The sequence below is a fragment of the Rattus norvegicus genome, chromosome 12 (genome assembly GCF_021556685.1).
Source record: "Rattus norvegicus strain SHRSP/BbbUtx chromosome 12, alternate assembly SHRSP_T2T, whole genome shotgun sequence".
Lineage (NCBI taxonomy): Eukaryota > Metazoa > Chordata > Mammalia > Rodentia > Muridae > Rattus > Rattus norvegicus.
Window position 1 is genome coordinate 27,110,688 of NC_141545.1, and position 17,926 is coordinate 27,128,613.

The 17,926-nt window shown below is 48.3% G+C and overlaps 1 protein-coding gene across 30 annotated transcripts in view; it reads left to right on the top strand.

The window, feature by feature from the left end:
* The first annotated feature begins 216 nt into the window (after positions 1-216).
* Positions 217-17,926, top strand: part of Cux1 (cut-like homeobox 1) — a 318,820-nt gene continuing 301,110 nt past the window's right edge. For 16 of the 30 annotated variants that reach the window (XM_087577578.1, XM_087577579.1, XM_087577580.1 and 13 more), the window contains exon 1: positions 262-347. In XM_087577578.1, coding sequence (XP_087433704.1) covers positions 285-347 — 63 coding nt within the window. In that variant the 5' untranslated portion in view covers positions 262-284. 30 annotated transcript variants of the gene reach the window in all.

Consider the following 17,926-nt stretch of genomic DNA (forward strand, 5'->3'; position numbering starts at 1 on the left):
CGAGGGCCCCGGATGCCCGCGCTCGGGCTGTGGAGAGAGAGCGCGGCGCGCGCGCGTCAAGGCCGCCGCCGCCGCCGCTGCGTTTCCCTCAGGCTCTGGACTCCATGGCTGAGGCGGTGGCGGCGGCGGCGGCGCCGTGAGGAAGGAGTCCGCGTCCGCGGTGGCTGAGGCGGCGGCCGGCTCCAGGCCGGGTTTTGGCGCCCGCCCGCCTGCTGCCTCCTGGCGGCTCCTGAACTCCAGCCCCCTCTCTATCAGCCTCTCACTCCGTCTCAATATGTCTCAAGATGGCGGCCAATGTGGGATCGATGTTTCAATATTGGAAGCGCTTTGATTTACAGCAGCTGCAGGTCAGGCTTCTCGGCGCTCGGCCTCGCGCCCGGGGGGTGAGGGCTGCGGGCGGTCGCGGCCTCCCTCAGGAAGGAGGGTGACACTCCGGGCTGCCAGGGCCCTGGCGGGGGTGCTGAGGCGACGGGGGAAAGCAGGAGGGGGGTGCCGGCAGAAGAGCGGGGCCGAGTCGGCGACGAGTCCCTCGGGCTCCCCGGCTCTCATTGATCACTCGGCTTGATCAGAAATTGATCCTCTTTGTTCAATTCATCGATCAGCCCAAGATGGCGCCGGAGCCGCCAGCCGCCACCAACATCTTTGCCCCCCGGTGTCTGCCCCCTTCAACCCCGGAGGGTGTCTTCCTCCCCACCATCATCGCCATCATCATCCTCATCGTCCTCTCCGCCGCCGTCGCCGACCCCGCGCGCTGTCGTTGTCGCGGGACCCCGGTGGAGAGGAAGGGGGAGCGGCGGTCCCCCCCCCCCATGGGGGCTCAGTGGGAACTCGCGCGCTAAAGAGGGGGACGAGCCACGGGGTGGCTCTGGAGGGGTGGCGGGGTTGCAAAGAAGGGGAGCTTCGGGACGCTAGTCGCCCTCGCGCCAGTCACGTCCTTCCTTCCCCCCCAGCTCAGCCCCGGCGTATTCCCGGGGAAAGTTTGTGGGGAGTTGCTGGTGGGGGGTGAAGCGCCTGTCTCTCGCTCTCTCTCTTTCCTCTGTCTCCTGGAGGAGAGAGTCGCGGACCGCCGCCGCCGCCGCCGCCACTGCCCCGCCGGCGCGGCGGAGCTGGAGCTGGTGGCGCTGTGGTGCCGCCGGCTCCGGGGGAGGGTCAGATCGGCCACCGGCGGCTGGCGGCGGCGGCGGCGACGGCCAGGCTGGCGGGTGGCCCTTGTCGTGGAGACGGCGGGTGGGTTGGAGCTCCTGACTGCTCCTCGATCGGTCTCTGGGCCCAGCGGCCACCAATCTTTTTTCTACTACTCCCGTGAGGGATTGTCAACCGGTGTCGACCGGACCAGGGGAACGGCTACCCGGTGTGGCGGGTCCCTCCCCCACCCCGTTTGTTTACGTCCCGGGGCCAACCCGCAAGCCCCGCGCTCTTTTGTGTGTCTGCTGCGTGAAAGTGACTGCGGAGCTGGATCTGTCCCCCTTTTTTGCGCCCGGGGACTTCCCCGGGAAGGGGTTGTGGGGGAAGCTTTGGAAGGGGAAAACTTGGCTTGCGGGGGGACACCAGTGGGTCGCGCAGAGTGTGGGATCGGCCCCGGAGAAGGGAGAAGGTGCAGGAGGAAGGCTGCAACTTTCCACCGAGCGCAGGCCGCTGCGTGACCCGGTCTCGGGGCGCTTTTCCTCCCGGGTCACCGATCGGTGCAGACAGACTTAGCTGCGCGTCTCAGGGACTTCCAGGGCTCCCCCCTCGGGGATCGGTCGCTTTCATCACTCCAGCCCCTCACTCTCTTTCGCGAAGGGGTGTGTTCTGTCCTCTTTGCAAAAGGGCCCCGGGAACTATGGAGCGCGCCTCAGGTCCGCTCCAAGCTGCCTTCTCCAACCCGGTTCTTGAAAGCAAAGCCCCGGGGGCCCCGCTGGACTGTAAGGAGACTGATTGTGGTTCCCCATCGCCTCGAGGGGATGGTATTGGGGCTTCCCAATCCGCGGCGGAGCTGCCTGCGTGTCCAGAGGATGCTATTCCGCCTGCCACTCCTCATCGGAACCAGCTGCTCGCCCTCGGGGTCCTCCCTGCTAGTGCTAGCCCCGCGTTCACGGCGCCTGGACAGCCCCGGGATTCTGCCAGGTGGATGTTGTGCGTAGCCGGAGCCAAGTTGAAGGTGAGCGGCAAATGAGCCCTCAGAGCTTTGATCATTGGGGACATCAGAGATAGGGGACAGTCTTGTGGTCCATAGAGGCAGCCTTGCACTGTGGGGAGTGTGTGTGTGTATGTGTGTGTGTGTGTGTGTGTGTGTGTGTGTGTGTGTGTGTGAGAGAGAGAGAGAGAGAGAGAGAGAGAGAGAGAGAGAGAGAGAGAGAGAGAGAGAGAGAGAGAGAGAGATATGTTCCATAACATCTCTAGGGAAACCGCCTTTGCTCCCAACTTTAAAGTGTGCTTGAACGTGAACTTGAGTGAACTTTTCTAACCCAGAGGACTGGTGATACTTATTAACCCACAGCACCCTTAGGAGTCTGAAACAAACGAACTCCACCTGTAGGCCTGTAGGAAACGAAGCCGATTGGATTAAAACATCTATAAGTGGAGTGAAACAACTTTAACTGTGCTTGCTTTTTCTGCCCTTGCCTACGTGAGGACGATAAGGCAGACTCATACTCGTTATGAAATTTCCTCCCGTTTCTCTCTTGACTAGGAAGACTATGTGAAATATGTATTTCTGATAAGATTAAAGCTTAAAGAAGTTTGAGTATTTATTGACTAAAATGGATTACTCCATAGTCTATTGTGTAAATTAGATTCCTGAATGTAATGAACACAGCCGGATGGCATTTTTTGATTAATTGGTCTACCCTATTTTAGTAAAAATAGCTCCCTTTTACCATAATTTAATTCCTGTGCTTACTGTAAAACCCGTTGTGGAATTTTAAGAAACAAGTCTTAATTTTCACCCCCCCCATGTGACATCCTAGTTTAATATCAGTAAAGTTCTTTTATTAAGCATTTCCAAGGAAGCCCAGAAAAATGATTTTGAGAGTTATTAGATTTTATGAATTGTTAGTGTCGTCCCCTCACCCACAATGGATTAGCGTTGCTGGAGATCTTGAGGACATTTAAGCAAATGGCTTCATCGAAAGTTTTCCTTATGGTTGACATGAATGAACTTTATGTTGACCTTAAAGTAACAACAAACAAAACATTTTGTTTAAGCTCTGTTCTTGTTACAGAGCCTATTTCCTTTTGGTAGAGAATGGTTGGACCTTAGGTGTTTCAACTGCTTCCTTGGATGGCAAGTTTGAAAGTTACTTGAATTTGGAGTGCCTAAGGTCACGTATGAGTCTGGGCTGCTCCTTTATCTGGAAATGGGTCCAGGGATTTTGAGTTGGTATCTGGTTGAGGTTCCTCTGTTCTCACCAGTGGGGAGCTGGAGAATTTTGGGTGAGTATTCTTTAGGTTAAACTGAGAGCTTAGTCTTGGATGAATCTCATCTGGAGTGGCTTACGTCTTGGTAAGGAGCAGTAGGACCCTACGCTCCTGGAGGGCCATGTTCTTATTCCCCTGTTTCTTGGGTCTTAAGACAACCTGGGAACATGGAGTGGATGTCTGCTCTTGAAGAGAGATTCTGAGAACAGGCCTGTTTCCTTTCTCATCCCCAACCAAGACTTGTCTTGCAAAAAGTTAAGAGTGCCCTAGTGTTGCTAAGACGAGTTGAACAAGTTTTGATCCTGCCCAAGACTTGTAAAAACCAACTTTTTTTTTTTTAAAAGAGAAACACCATTGTATAAATTTATCTCTAAATACATGTTTGAAAAGAGGTATATATTTAACTCTTGGAACTTGTTTTCTGATTAGTGGAGCTCTGACTGTTGGGGATGGGGCCTGCCTGTGGCTGTATCCCTTTGGGGTCCTTTCAGTGTAGTGTGACCTGTTCTTTAGTGAGAATCCTCTGAAAACGTGAACTTCAAAAATATTCTTTCCTCAAGTCAGAAAACAAACTCAGTTTTTGCTGCAAGTCTATTTTCTCCCCTACACTTACTTCTGGAAGCGCTCACATTGGTGTTTGTATATGTGTTTCCTGCAGCCCAACACTGCTTCTTGTAATAAGGCTATAATTTTAATTAAAGTATCCCGCTTGGTTCCTTTGATAGGACAATGAACAAACAAATGATGCAGGGCGAGCTCCCGGTTTTTCTTTTCTTGTTTTTTTTTTTTTTTTTTTTTAATATAGGTGTCTTAAGAGCATGGGTGTGGGAAGGGTTATTATCAGTTGCTCAAAGCTTTTGCCTGGGTGAAACCATTTTTTTTTTTTGGAAAGGCACAAGTCAGTGCAAGGATGAAATAAATGCAGTAGCTCTTGATGGGGTTGAGTGTGTGGAAGCTGTTTGGCCTGTCTTCCGTCGGTCGGTCGACACTCAGTTCTGTGCTGGAAAGGGGAACAACAGCTCTGTCTACCCAAGAATTACTCTCTCCCGATCCCCCTAAATGCCCAGGGTCTGGGCAACCCTGCTGAGCCCAGACATTTAAGTTTTAAAAGTCCCTTCTCGGTTGATAGTCAAGGAAGAAAAACCTGCCAGTGTGTATGGGAGCTTTCCATTGATGTTCAGGGCTTCTCCTGAGGTTGTAGAAAAAACAAGGTCAGAGATAGAAGTCTCCATTTCACAGCGGGGTGAAAGGATAGGTTTGTTGGGGGACATTTGTATATTGTTTTAGGAGAAGTTTTGTCATATGAAAACCTTTCAGAGACAGGCTCCGTTCTTGCTTTTGGTTCCTTTTACAGTTTATGAAAATTTCATGTATCTTGCTGGGCCATAATATTAACGCCCAGGCAAAGCTACTGTAGTAAGTTATTCTGATATATAGGACTGTAAGTGACTCTAGGAATTATTTTAAATTTATTTGAAATTTTATACGTGGCTTTAAAGCATAGTTGCCCTTCCCAAGGAAAGTCTGATTTTTATTAGTCATCGGCAGCAGTAGAAATGTGTCTACCTCGTCCGTTTGTTTTGTCTGAAGCTCTGGGTTATTGCTGCCGCAGAGAGATAGTTTTGGTTTCAATTGAAATTCCCCTGCCTCTGATTGTTTAAACCAGACCCTTAATCTTATTTTAACATATTTTAACCATTCAAAAAAACCCTGGAAGACTTGTTTTGTGTAAGTAGCAAGCAAATGTAGTTTAAACACTCCAGCAATTCTGGTATCTAATTGGAAACAGGTGGGACTCTTGGACTCCTGCACATGAGTCTGACCGTAGCCAAGCGGAGGACACTCACTGCTGGTTATTCATTTTTGTTGGTGGTATTTGAAGCGGGGCCATAGCCTCTCCTTGCCCCATATACTACTCTTCACCTGGACATCCTAGTCATGTCTGAGAGAAAAAGGATTTCAGAAGCCGTAGTTGATCACATTTTTTATTTTGTTTTGTTTTTCTGAGACAGAGTCTCTTTACATAGCCCTGGCTGTCCTGGAACTCATAGACCAGGCTGGCCTCAAACTCAGAGATATGCCTTAGCTTACTAAGTGGTGGGGTTAAAGAAGGCATGCATCACTACTTTTATTTTTTTTTTTAACGAGAGAATAGTTTTGCGTTTTTATGGTAACCTAATGGTTAGTGATTTAACTTCAATGACCAGTTACTTTACCTAAAGATCCTACACGTACAGATGGAGTCTCTCACGGAAAGCCTTAAGAAAATGAACTTGGTCTGGGGTGCATTTCGCTAGTGTCTCCGTGCCATAGTCCCCTGAGAACTGTTTGACAGTCTTCCATTTCAGTTGTTGAGGGTGTGCTCCTGCAAGCCATTTGGTGGCCTTGACTTTCTATCTGACTGCCAGGTTCCCCTGTGTCTGTAGTTACCAGATTTTTCTAAGGATCATTGAGAGTTGTCGGTCTTGGTCTTGTTTTGGCTTTTCTTAGTTGCACTGGGTTCTTACTTGCACTTTTAAGATTATTTATTAATTTAATGTTAGGATCTCTATAGTGCAAGCTGGCCTCACATACAGCCATCCTCCTCCTGCCTTGTCCTACCTCCCAGTGCTAACATTACAGACTCGAACTACTGTGCTTATTTAGCCCTGTCTTTCTTTTTGACCTCTATTCTGAGAAAGTTGGTGAGGAGAGTGTTGTTTGGCAGGTAAGGGCATATCCTTCAGGAAGGGACTTGGGATTGACAGAACCGGTGTTATTGGCCTCAGTGGTGCTGTACCCAGAATGTTTCTGAGTCCCCAAAAAGTGCTATACACTGTTCACATTAAATGCTACAGTTTGAAAAAAAAAAAATATGAAGGTGAACACAGGACCTCTTCAAGTTTTAATGCTCTGCCTGGTGGTGGTACACACACCTTTTATCCTGGCACTGAGCACGCACACAGCCTGAAGCAGGTGAATCCTAGAGTTTGTGGCTAGCCCAACCTATATAGTGAGCTCTAGTGAGACCCTATCTGAAAAATGGACAAAGATTTTTTTAGGCCTGTGGGTGGCAGGTAGATCGATTGCCTAGCATATGAGACTCAGAAGGTTCCACCCCAGCACTGAAAAAAGTTACAATAAATAAGAAACGTCAATTTCTTCATTTTCATCTGATTTTTTTTTTTTTTTTTTTGGAGCTGGGGACCGAACCCAGGGCCTTGCGCATGCTAGGCAAGCGCTCTACCACTGAGCTAAATCCCCAGCCCCTTGATTTTTTTCTTTACTGTTGGAGGCCGCTGGCATTTGGCAGGAGTTTTGTGTTTTATAGAGCCTTGGGCCATGGGAAATGGGGTAATAGAACTTGGGGTTGGTGGGGGGTGTCTTTCTATGAGAGGAAAGGTAATCAGACCAAAGGCTACTGGGAAGACACCCTGCAGAACAAGGAAGCAATAGCCATACAGGAGAATCACTCTGAGTGAAACTGACTAGGTCCTGCTTCCTTCCATTAAAGCGTGCTTGTAGCAGAGCCGGGAAAGCAGGCCACACCTTTCTAAGACACCCAAGTCTGCACCCTCCATTCACCCTTTGAAATCAAGGATGCTTTCAAGTGTTTGATTTATGCAGTTAATGCTGGAGGAAATTACTAGAGCTTAAGCTCTGGACTGCCAAGTAGCTGCTGCTTTTCACATTACCTTGAGCGACGATGTAGTTGCACTTGCTCAATAAGGGAATCCAGTTAACATTGTAAAAAGTTGCCTATGGTGGATTGCACGGCATCCTGAGTTTGGTTAAGGGAGAAACAAATGGACAAATTAGTTCTTTTTTTAAGCGAATATTACAGAATTTTGAGCAGTAGAATGCGGATTGTACTGTCATTAAAATGTATCTGGGTGTTGACAGCTTCTATTTTTTTTTTTTTTCTTTTTTTCGGAGCTGGGGACCGAACCCAGGGCCTTGCCGCTCTACCACTGAGCTAAATCCCCAACCCCTACAGCTTCTATTTTTTAAGCTGGAAGAGACCTCAGATCTGTCCACCCGGCATGTGACTGAAGTCAGGGCTTAGGATGTAGTGCAGTTTGGGGTCTGCTGCCTCACCAGACTCTAGGTGCCACACCCAGCACCGTGGTGCTCACCCATAAATCCCCGTACTGGGGAGGTGGATGAGGGATGATCAGAAGTTCAGGGTTGTCCTTGAATACATAGAGTTTGGGAGCAGCCTGGGCTAAGTGAGGTCCTGACTGAAAAAGAAAAACATAAGTCAGAGCCACAGCTCAAGAACTTTCCACGCCCTCCTGTAGGCAAGGTAGTGAGTGTTCTCTCAACTGGGCCTTTCTCCCTAATAATTTGTGACTTTTGTTTTCTAATGTAATTTGATTTTTTTTGTTTGTTTTGTTTTGTTTTGTTTTGTTTTTGTAATTTGATGTTTTAAAGATTCAAAACCACATGAACTCATTTTAAATGCTATTACTAGATTGTTCTCTTGGACCTCTGAGTACTTTGGTTTATTGCCATGTTTACTCTGTTAAAAAAAAAACGATTTGATGAGAGTTAGTAAAATGGGGCTGGGGAGACAGCTCCGGGAGTAAGAGCCCTTGCTGTGAAGGCAAAGGGAACATAGTTTAAATCCTTAGCAACTATGCAAAAAGAGGGCATGGGAGCATGCCTGAACTCCAGATTATGGGAGAGGAGACAGGCTGATCCCCACGGTTCCCGAGTGAACCCAGCCAAAGGATGAGTTTCAGGTCCAGCGTCTCAAAAATACGCTAGAGAGGGAGAGAGGAAGACACCTGCTGTGGCCTCTGCAGTGCGTGCTTGTGCACAGAGGTGCTCGTACAAGACACACAGACACACACACAGACACACACAGACACACAGACACACACAGACACACACAGACACACACACACACATACACACACACACAGACACACACACACATAGGGTTTTTATTTTAAGTTAGTAAATGACACAGAAAGCTAACTATTATTTTAAAGTTACATTTATTTGTTGTGCATGTGCTCAGAGGTAAGGCTAGAGGACAGCTTGGGAGTGAGGTCTCTCCTTCCACCCCGAGGTCCCCAGAGATGGAACTCAGGTGGTCAGGCTCATGGCATGCGCCTTTATTGGCTGAACCGTGGTTTTGGGCCTGGAAGGCAAACTTGTTTTCAAGAGCTGGGAGCTGCAAACCTCAGCAAGGCCTGGGGACTAATGGGTAAGGAAGGGCTACTGTGGAGCCGCCCTTAGCCTCCCCAGGCAGCCGCAAGCACTGTCACCTTTGCCTGTCATTTCTTGCTTTGCTCCGGCCCTGCCCGCCCGTCATCTTGTCATCTTCCGTGCTATGGCAACTGTTGGCTTTTTAAACTAAGTATTTGTGGTACTTCTTTATTTTGAGATTTTTATAAGATAAGATGTAAATGAAAATTTAAATTACCACTTGAGGAGATTGGACATGACAAGTTTTTTCTTTTAATTGAGGCTTGGAAAGGATTTTGTTTTTTTCCCCTTGGAGATGGCCGCATTCTTTTGCTCTGATCACTGTTTTCTTGCATCATTCCATAATGCTGGACAGATACTGGTGAAACAAATACATTAAAAATATTTTTATTATTAAATGTGTGAAGTGTTTGTGTGTGTGTGTGTGTGTGTGTGTGTGTGTGTGTGTGTGTGTAGGACAACTTTCTAGTGTCCGGTTTTCTCTTTTAACTGGGGTGCTAGAGATCAAACTCAGGTCTTCAGGCTGTGTGACAAGTGCTTTTCACCACCTAAGCGATCTTGCTGGCTTAATGCTTTCTTGCTTGCTCTCTCTCTCTCTCTCTCTCTCTCTCTCTCTTTCTTTCTTTCTTTCTTTCTTTTAAATATTTTGATCCTCCTCTCTCAGCTTCTTCAACATATCCCGCTAGGGTGTGCGGTCCTAACCAGCCATTTTATGTTTTGAGACAGGATTTCAGGCTGGCCTGGAACTGGTTATGTAGCCAAGAATGCCTTTGAACTCCTGATCTTCCTGCTTCTCCCTCCCAAGCGGTGATTATAGGGGAACCTCAACTCCAGGCTGTGCTTTCTTTCTGTTTTCCCCATGATGGTTGCCCTAGAACTTGAACTGCACTGATTCCATGTTATATTGCTCTGGACTGCCTTTACCAGGAGCAGCCAGTGGTGCTCAGACCTTTTCAGTGGAAACAAACTAAAACAAAACAGAAACTATGTATCCCAGCACGCAGACCTTAAATTCTGAACAGACTGTAGTTACATTCTGTGAGGCTTTGAAACAGAAAATTGTGGCAATCATGGTGGTGGGAGCCTTCACTCATGCCCGTCTCCAGACTCTCATAGACTGGCTTGCCCATTTCAGTTTTACCTCAGTTTCTTGCTTTCGCAACAGCCCGTGCTCTCGTATCTTGCCAAGTGGGGAGACAGGTTCAAGTTGGGATCATGTTTCTGCTCAGTAGGCAAGTGTGGGAATCCTGGAGTCAGACAGGAAGCCTGGCTGTTGCTAGATGCCTCTTCCAGGTGATGAGGTGCACCACAGCCTTTGCCATGAGCACAGGGGACCCGTGGGTGTCCGGGTGCTTTATCTGGCTCTCCCATGCCACAATGGTCCAGTGTCACCTGAAGCTGGCCATTCTGGAGGGAAGGAATTGCCTTTCTTTTCCACCCTTGTCCACTATTGTCTTCAACCCTGGCATCTATGGTTTGTCAGCACAATGTGGGATTGGGAAAGGGAGGATATTGCCAGTTATGGTTGAAGGTCATTGTCAGGGAGTTAGAAGTGGTTTGCAGTTGTTTTACATGGCTTCGTGTTGGTATGCAATTATGCTGTCATCCCATAGTTTGATGATACTTTAATGAAATCTTTGTGTGTGTGCGTGTGCACACACATACAGGGTTTCGGGGTTGTTTATTGCTGGTGAGATCTTGTCTTTTCTAACACCTACGATCTAAGTTTGTAATCTTTGCTTGTTTCAAAATTGTTCATTTGAAGCAGGTTGAAATCCACGGCAGTCGGCTGCCAGATGAACCTTCTCAAACCATTGATTTCGTCCTGTTGTGCCTGTCCGTAAACACCCAGCAAGCTTACTCTGCATGGAATGGAGACCACATTCCCCAGGCTGGCAGACAGAACTTCTGATAGATGTCAGTCTTCACTGCACCCACACCTTTCATTCCAGCAGAGGCAAACCCAGAATCTTGCTGGTTTGTGGACATTGCTCCGTGAAGCTCCCTCTGGACGTCTGTCTGAGGCTTCAGCTTGATTGCATGCATTCCTTCCCTCCTGGAGGAGTGGCAGACTCCCTCCGGGAGGAAGCAGACTGAACGGCAAGGAGGAGGCTTTGACAGTGTGCCTGGGGCCGCAGCGGGCAAGGAAGGCCAAGTTTGGCGGTGGGGGCTTCCTAGGAAACAGTTATTGGTGGCTGGGGGTCTCTGAGCTCTCTTTAAAGTGCTATCTTCTTTCTTTGGTGTATCTGATGGCTGCTGGGGCAGCATCCAGCCATCATGACTTGTCTGGCACCTGCTGTCCACTTTCACTTCTACAGTACTATCTGTCATACTCTCTCCTAGGGCTGTGCACAATTGGGAAACCTGAGGGCTGTGGCCTCTTTCAGGGTTTGGCCTTTCCATGCTCTGCTGGGGAGACTCAAGTAGTTAATTTTAGAATGCAAAGCTGATTTTTCCCCCCTTTGGTGCTGGTGATTGAACCCTGAGCCTTGCTAGGCTAACACTCCTACAAAACTACATTCCAATTGAGATCTGTTCTTAATATCATGGAAGTTAGGTCAGTTCTATTAAATGACTATACTTGGAAACCAACTGAAGGAATATGTTTGATTTGTATTCTTATTTATTAAATTCCTTCTTTGTACATGTTGATTCAGATCCATGTAGCCCACCTCCCCATATGGGGGATGGAACTCATGACCTCATGCACAGTCGGCAAACACTACCAACTGAGCTATGTCTTCAGCTCCCTAAAAATCCACTTAAAAAATGAAGTTGGATAGAACAGTTTTATGCTGCAGTTGTGTTGTCAAGTCTCCGTGCAGCCGGAGGGAGCGTGCCTCCTCTACTTGCCATCTAGTTGTTAGAACCCAGCAAATGTCGGAGCAAGCCTGGAGCCAGAAGTGCTCAGGTCTGGTGTCTGGGCCAGAGGAATGTGTTGTACCAGCCCACTCCCCAGAAGCTGTTGTGGGCTTGGCACCCGGCCAGCCTTGGTTCAGAGCAGCGGTCTTCATAGTCCACACTTTCTCTGTTTTTTGTGCTCCAAGAAAGCACTACCTAGGATATTTCTGTGCTGGTGACATCAGTGTCTGGCATGGATCTGTGGGAGCAAGGGTAGGAGGTGGGATCTGACAGGAGCAGGATGGTCGAAGGGGTGCGAGCGCTCGGTAGGTACAGAGTGGAAGGAGTGGGCCAGCAATTTCAGGCGTTGATTGGATGTCTGGGCAAAAGGTTGGTGCTGTGTACAGATAGATTGAGACCCAGAGTTCAGAGCCTATGGTAGATTTTTTTGGGGGCTTTGGTTAATGCTTGAGAATTCTGCAAAATTGTGGGCTAGGAGTACAGTTCAGCATAGAGCTTTTGCCTAGCATGTGGGAGGCCCAGGGGTTTGTTTAATCCCCAGTATGAAGGACACAAAGACAGAAAAACAGAAGGAAGGAGGGAAGGGGGAAGAGAGAGACAGAGACAGAGACATGGCCCCCCACTTTAACTTTCCCAGTTCTGGATCTAGGGGCTCCCAGGGCAGGTCAAAGGAATGAGAGAGGGAAGGGACAGGATGAGTTTATAAACTGTAGCCAGCATATGTCTGATGGTGACAGGGCAGGGAGTTTATTTTTTCCCACTGCCAGCTCTCATTTCCTGGGCACTGGCACTAGTGGGTCATGGCCTAGGCCCTTGGTTTATTCCATGGTATCTAGCTCTGTGGAGGATGTATAAATTCCACTGTGTAGGGAGAGCTGCTCTTGGGTCCTCCTGTGGGCTGCCTGAGAAGAGTTCTGGGTTGTCTGGTTTACTAAGTAACTGGAGAGCGAAGTGGGGCCCGGTTGGGTTGCCCCACAGGGAGTGCTCTGTGGAACCTGGCCTTCCCTTGTCCTGAGACTCGAATCCCAACCTCAGGTAGACTTACCATTGCTGCGACCTTCCTAGCCTGCATACTTTCTCTGTGCTTCCTCGTTAGCTGGGAGGAAGCACCATTGCACTCTTGCATGCAAACTTAATCTGATGTCTGGGGCTAAAAGGAGCCCTGTTTCCTCACTCACCAGTTCCAAGTCCTCATCCAAGTGTATCTGCACATAACATGTGGACACACAGCCATGCTGGATGAGTTTGGGAGAGGCCTTCACTGTGGAGCATCGAGGTGCTGGGAAGGGAGTTGCTGTTTGTACTGTGAGTGTTTAGCCCTGTGCTGGCCAGGGCCACCTCTTTCCCAGACCCTGGAAGTCAGACTGATGCAGTACCTGCTGTGGTGGCAGAGCCACTCGAGTCCTCCGATATCTTCAGGACAGCACCCCTTCAAGGGATCTGTTTTTGGCTTGCAGAAAGGGATGGTGTTCTGTTTTGGATATTCAGTGACTTTCCAAGAACATCCTAGTCTCTGTGACAGTCCATACATCTTATTTTTCTCAGTGATTTATTACTGGGGACCGAGCTTTTGGATGACCGGATTCAGAAAATCATTAGTACAACTTTGCATGCCTGATGTACTTGACATTATTTGTATGCATATGTGTATAGGAGAGTGCACGGGGCATACATAACATATATGTAGAGATAAGAGGACAACTTCTAGAAGTTGGTTCTTTTATTCTGCTATTTGGGTTCCAGGGAATTAAACTGTGGTTGTCATACTTGGCACCAAGCACCTTCATCTGGTGATCCATCCTGCAGACCTTGATTGGGATTGGGAATGACAGTGGTTTGTTATGAAATGATGAAGTTAAAGAAAAAATATAACTGAAAATTAAGAGAATATGCAAAAATATGTGTTGGTTTTGGAAATAATGTAGTGTGTTTGAGTAAAATAATTTGTTTTGTCTGTGGGTCAACTGTGTTTTCCACAGGTTTCTTGAGCTGTCCGTGTGTGTGTGTGTGTGTGTGTGTGCGCGCATGAGCGCACGCGGTATGTATGCACATGTGTGCAGCTACTTGTGGAAACTAAGTTACAGATTTGGCTATCATTTCTAAGATATATACCTTTTTGTTTGTTGATTTTTGAGATAGTGTTTGTCTGTATAGTCCTAGTTGTCCTTGAACTCACTCTGTAGACCAGGCTAGCCTCAAACTCAGAGATGCACCTGTTTCTGCCTCTGGAGTGCTTGGGATTAAAGGTGCTATCACACCTGGCCGACACCTTGGTTTCTGAGACAGGATCTCTCACTGGTTGGATCTCACCAAGCAGGCTGGTTGGCCTGGGAGCCTGAGGGTTCCTCCTGTCTTCATCTCTCCAGCACTGGGGTTATAGGCAGCTGCACTCACATGGCTTTTTATGTGGTTCTAGGGATCAGACTTGGGCTCCCATGCTTGTCAGTGAGCACTTTCCTAACTGATCCATCTGTGCAGCTCTCCGCTCAACTTGTTGAGTGTGTCTCATGGTGTCTGGCTGCCTCAGATCTTTTTCAACATGAAGTAAGCCCCTGTTCTGCTTTTGGAGAACTCTCAAGGCAGAGCATCCCTGTGCACCGGGCTGAGGGGCAGTGCTTCTGAAGAATGGGCCCTGCCTTTGTCCACCACTTGCTTAGTCAGTATTCAGAACATCCTGCTTCTGTGCTGGGCTGGGCTATGTTCCGGAACCACCGGGAGTTCCTGTCACTCAGGAGCCTACTTTCTTGTAGGTGAGACAGGAGACAGGTGAAGAACTGAATGGCAGCCTGTGGGCACGTAGGGTTCCAGGGACAAATGGAGCAGGGCCTGAGCACAGCCCCATGAAGACCTGGAGAAACAACCGATTTCTAAATTGAAGACAGATAATTGAAGGCTTAGATTCGCATTGCAAAATATTCTTCCAGAAGCTCCATGTGTAGGATGAACCATAGCAAGGATAGATGGGCAGCAAGGAATTGAAGTGGGAGGTTGTGTGTGGTGATGTCATACTCCCCAGGAGATAAGAGGGAGGGCCCATTCCAGATTGAATGTACCCAAATTTGCCATTTTGGGAGAGACCATGATGGAAATGGGACAGATGAGTGGCTTTTTACCAGGATGCCATTTGGACCTAAAAACCGAGCTTGGGTAATGGCATCTCTGAGGGAATGGCCTTCAGTGTTGCACTGACACTGAGCACCCTGTGTCCATAGTGTTTGGGTCCATAGTGTTTCAGAGATGGGTCCTTATGATACCCAACTGGCTGGCTGCCACAGGCTTATTCAAAACAGGTGTGGTGATGGGCTCTGCTTCAGCCTTGGCTGGGAGTCAGACATGCGGGGAGTCAGCCTGGAGTTTCTTTCATTCATCCCTATTTGCTTTTTGTTGGTAATCCTGTGTAATTCCCTGGTTTCATGATGTAATTCTAATGGAATTAAACTTGAACACTTCAAAAATTATGTAATTAATTGTGTTCAGCTTCAATTACAGTGACTAATTATAATGATACCTGGTGGCAAGTCAGGTACATACTGGTGGGGGGTTTGTGCCTGCTAGGTATCAGGACAGACACTTGCTGGCAGGCATTGTAGCAACGGCACCAGGGCTGTCTGGCTGGCTATGGCTTCTCCGGCCCCTCCTTGGGATAGCTCCACTGGTGGGCATGCAGAGAGGGAGGTGATGACAGGCCCAGAAGGGAAAGGCTGTTTTAGGATGAGGTTGATATAAAGGACTACAGCTCTGAACTGAAAGCAAGTGGCAGGGTGACCCAGGAAGCTAAGGCTGTGTTCAGGGATCCTGTTTGCCTGGAGAGTAAGGGCGGGTGCATGCAAGTGCACTTGAAGATTTCAGGATTGGGAAGGCAACTAAAGGAGGAGGAGACTGCATGAGAGTTACTTTGGCATGAGGGAAAGAAGACAGAAGTCAAGTGTAAAAATGTCCCTGTGGTACCGTTTGCAGGAGGACAAGGTGAAGGCCTTAGGGTATAGAAACAGAACTGTTAGACCTCATAACACAGCCCTGAGTCTTCAGACTTTAGAAAATCCCCCTTTGCTGGCTGGGGATGCAGCTCATGGGTCGAGTTATTGCCTCAAGCTCACAAAGCAAGCCCTAGGTTCCATCCCCAGCACCACACAAATGAGTGCGATGGTGTGTGCCTATAAGCCTAGCTCTAGGGAGACAGGGTCAGAAGTTCAAGGTTATTTGTGATTATTTAGTAACCTGGAAGCCAGCCTGTGCTACAGGAGACCTGTCTTAAAAACAAAAACAAGGAGACAAACCTGTCCTTTTGAAAAGTTCTGCTTTATGTGAGAACGAGGGTCTCTTTCTTGTTAAGGGTCCCTTCACACCAATTGACTCTCCCTGGTAAAGCCAAGCATTTGCCAATCCCTGTGATATGAGATGCGGAATTGTCCCTGAAGGGGCATGCTGTATTTGTGGTGACCCAGCGGTCTTCCTTGCTCAGCTGCCTGCTTGATGAATGAATCTGCCACCATCTTCTTCCTGGGAGTGTCTGAGGTTGACTCTACACAAAGCACCTGGGTGGCCCTCAGTGCCTGGTGCTGTGTTTTTGAGAACTGCTTCCTGCTTAGGGCATTTTCTTAGAAGGTTCTTTAAAGCTGCACTAGACAGGCAGTCTCTGCGGCAGCCCAGTGTCTTACTGTGGTCCCTATTCCACGTGAAAGAGACCTACGTCTCCAAACTCTGGCTGAGTCCGAAGTTTCAGTTAGGCCCATCTATCAGCCCAGATGTATTACGTGGGTTGGATCATTGAGGGGAGAGTGGAGCTTGCACACATAAGGGGTACACAACCATGTTGAGAAGTTACTGCGGGCTGGGGGAAGCTGCTTGTTAAGCACTCTTATAATATGCAGTAGGCCCTGAGTTTTCATCCCCATCACTGCAAAAGTTAATGCAGAAAATTTAGAAAGTGTTCTGAGAATCTTTAAAAGAAACAAACAGCTATCTTTCGGAAGGATGATTTGAAGAAATATTTCTTTTTTCTCTTTTCTGCCCTGTTAACTTGGAGAGACTGGCCTTCTTATCTCGAACTCACTGTGTTACCAAGGGTTGCCTTGTACTGGGGATCCTCCTGCTTCTACCTTAAGTACTGGGATTACTGCTGGCCAGTGAGCCCCAGGGAGTCTCCTCCTCCACCCCCATTCTGAGTTTGAGGCTTTGTGCCTGCTTGCCAGGTTTTACTTTGGTGCTGAGGGTTGAACTCAGGTCCTCACACCTGCACCGCAAGCACTTTACTGAGCTCTCTCCCTAGCCCCTGTGCACACGTTTTTGTGTGAATGCATACATTTATGTTACTTAGGTACACTTTTAGTACAAGTGTCAAAGTCTCCAGTGACAAGTTTAACCTGAGTCTGTGGCTTTGGGGCATCTTAGGTGACTCTTCTTTCCGAGGTGCATATTTTAACACCTGGCCTGCTCTTTGTTCTTCTATCTTGGCCTGGTTTTCAACCCTCTTGATCTGCTCCTGCAACCTTCCCCCAGACACCCCCTCCTGCACCCCTACCCAACCCCAACTGCTACTGCTGGCAAGTTGATTGTGTGGAAACAGCTGGGGGAACAATTTGGGAAGAGAGTACATTTCTCTAGTTCTTTTACATAGCCTGCCCACCATTATGGATACCCCTATACCCCTATACCCCATACACCATCATCCTCTAGAGCCAAGCCTAAGTCTTGTAGGGCTGGCTCAGGTGCTGGCACATCACTCTGGGTTTCAACAGATAGCCAGCAGGGGCTCTGGGCTGTAGTTGCTCCCCACCTGCGGATTTGCCTGTGTGAGAAAAGGCTTCCCAGATATGCCACCACCATCATCTCAGTTTTGGGAGCTTCAAGCCAGAATGACAGTCACAGAGTAGAATGGTGAGAGGTGCTTGTTTCCTTGGTGGCTCTGAGGAACTGAATAAGTCACCTCCATAGTCATCTGCGGTGGGAGAAGACATTTCCTCACTATTCCTGCTGCTGGAAAAGAATTTTCCCTCTTTTTTTTTTTTTTTTTTTTTCCCAAATTTGAAACAGGGTGCCACTGTAGCTCTGGTTGGCCTAGAACCTGCTACGGAGACCAGTCTGGCCTTAAACTTGTGGAAATCCACCTGTTTCTGCTTCCTGACTGCTGGGATTAAAGTCATGCACCACCATGTCTGGTACTTTCTTGAAGCTGACACCCTTGCATGCAAGTGCTGTACCACTGAACTAAAACCCTAATCCCCAGGAAAACATGCTATTTGTTTTTATTTTATTTTGTTTTGCTTTGTTTTGAGACAGGGTGTCACCATCAAGTCCTCTGGTCTAGAGAACTTGACATAGAGACCAGACTGATCTTGAGCTTTCAGCAATCCTCCTGCCTCTGCCTTGCAAGTGTGCACTATCATACTCAGCTTTTTGTTGTTTGTTTTTTTGAGGTAGGGTCTCATGTAGATCAGGCTGGCCTTGAACTAGCTGCAGTCCTCTTGCT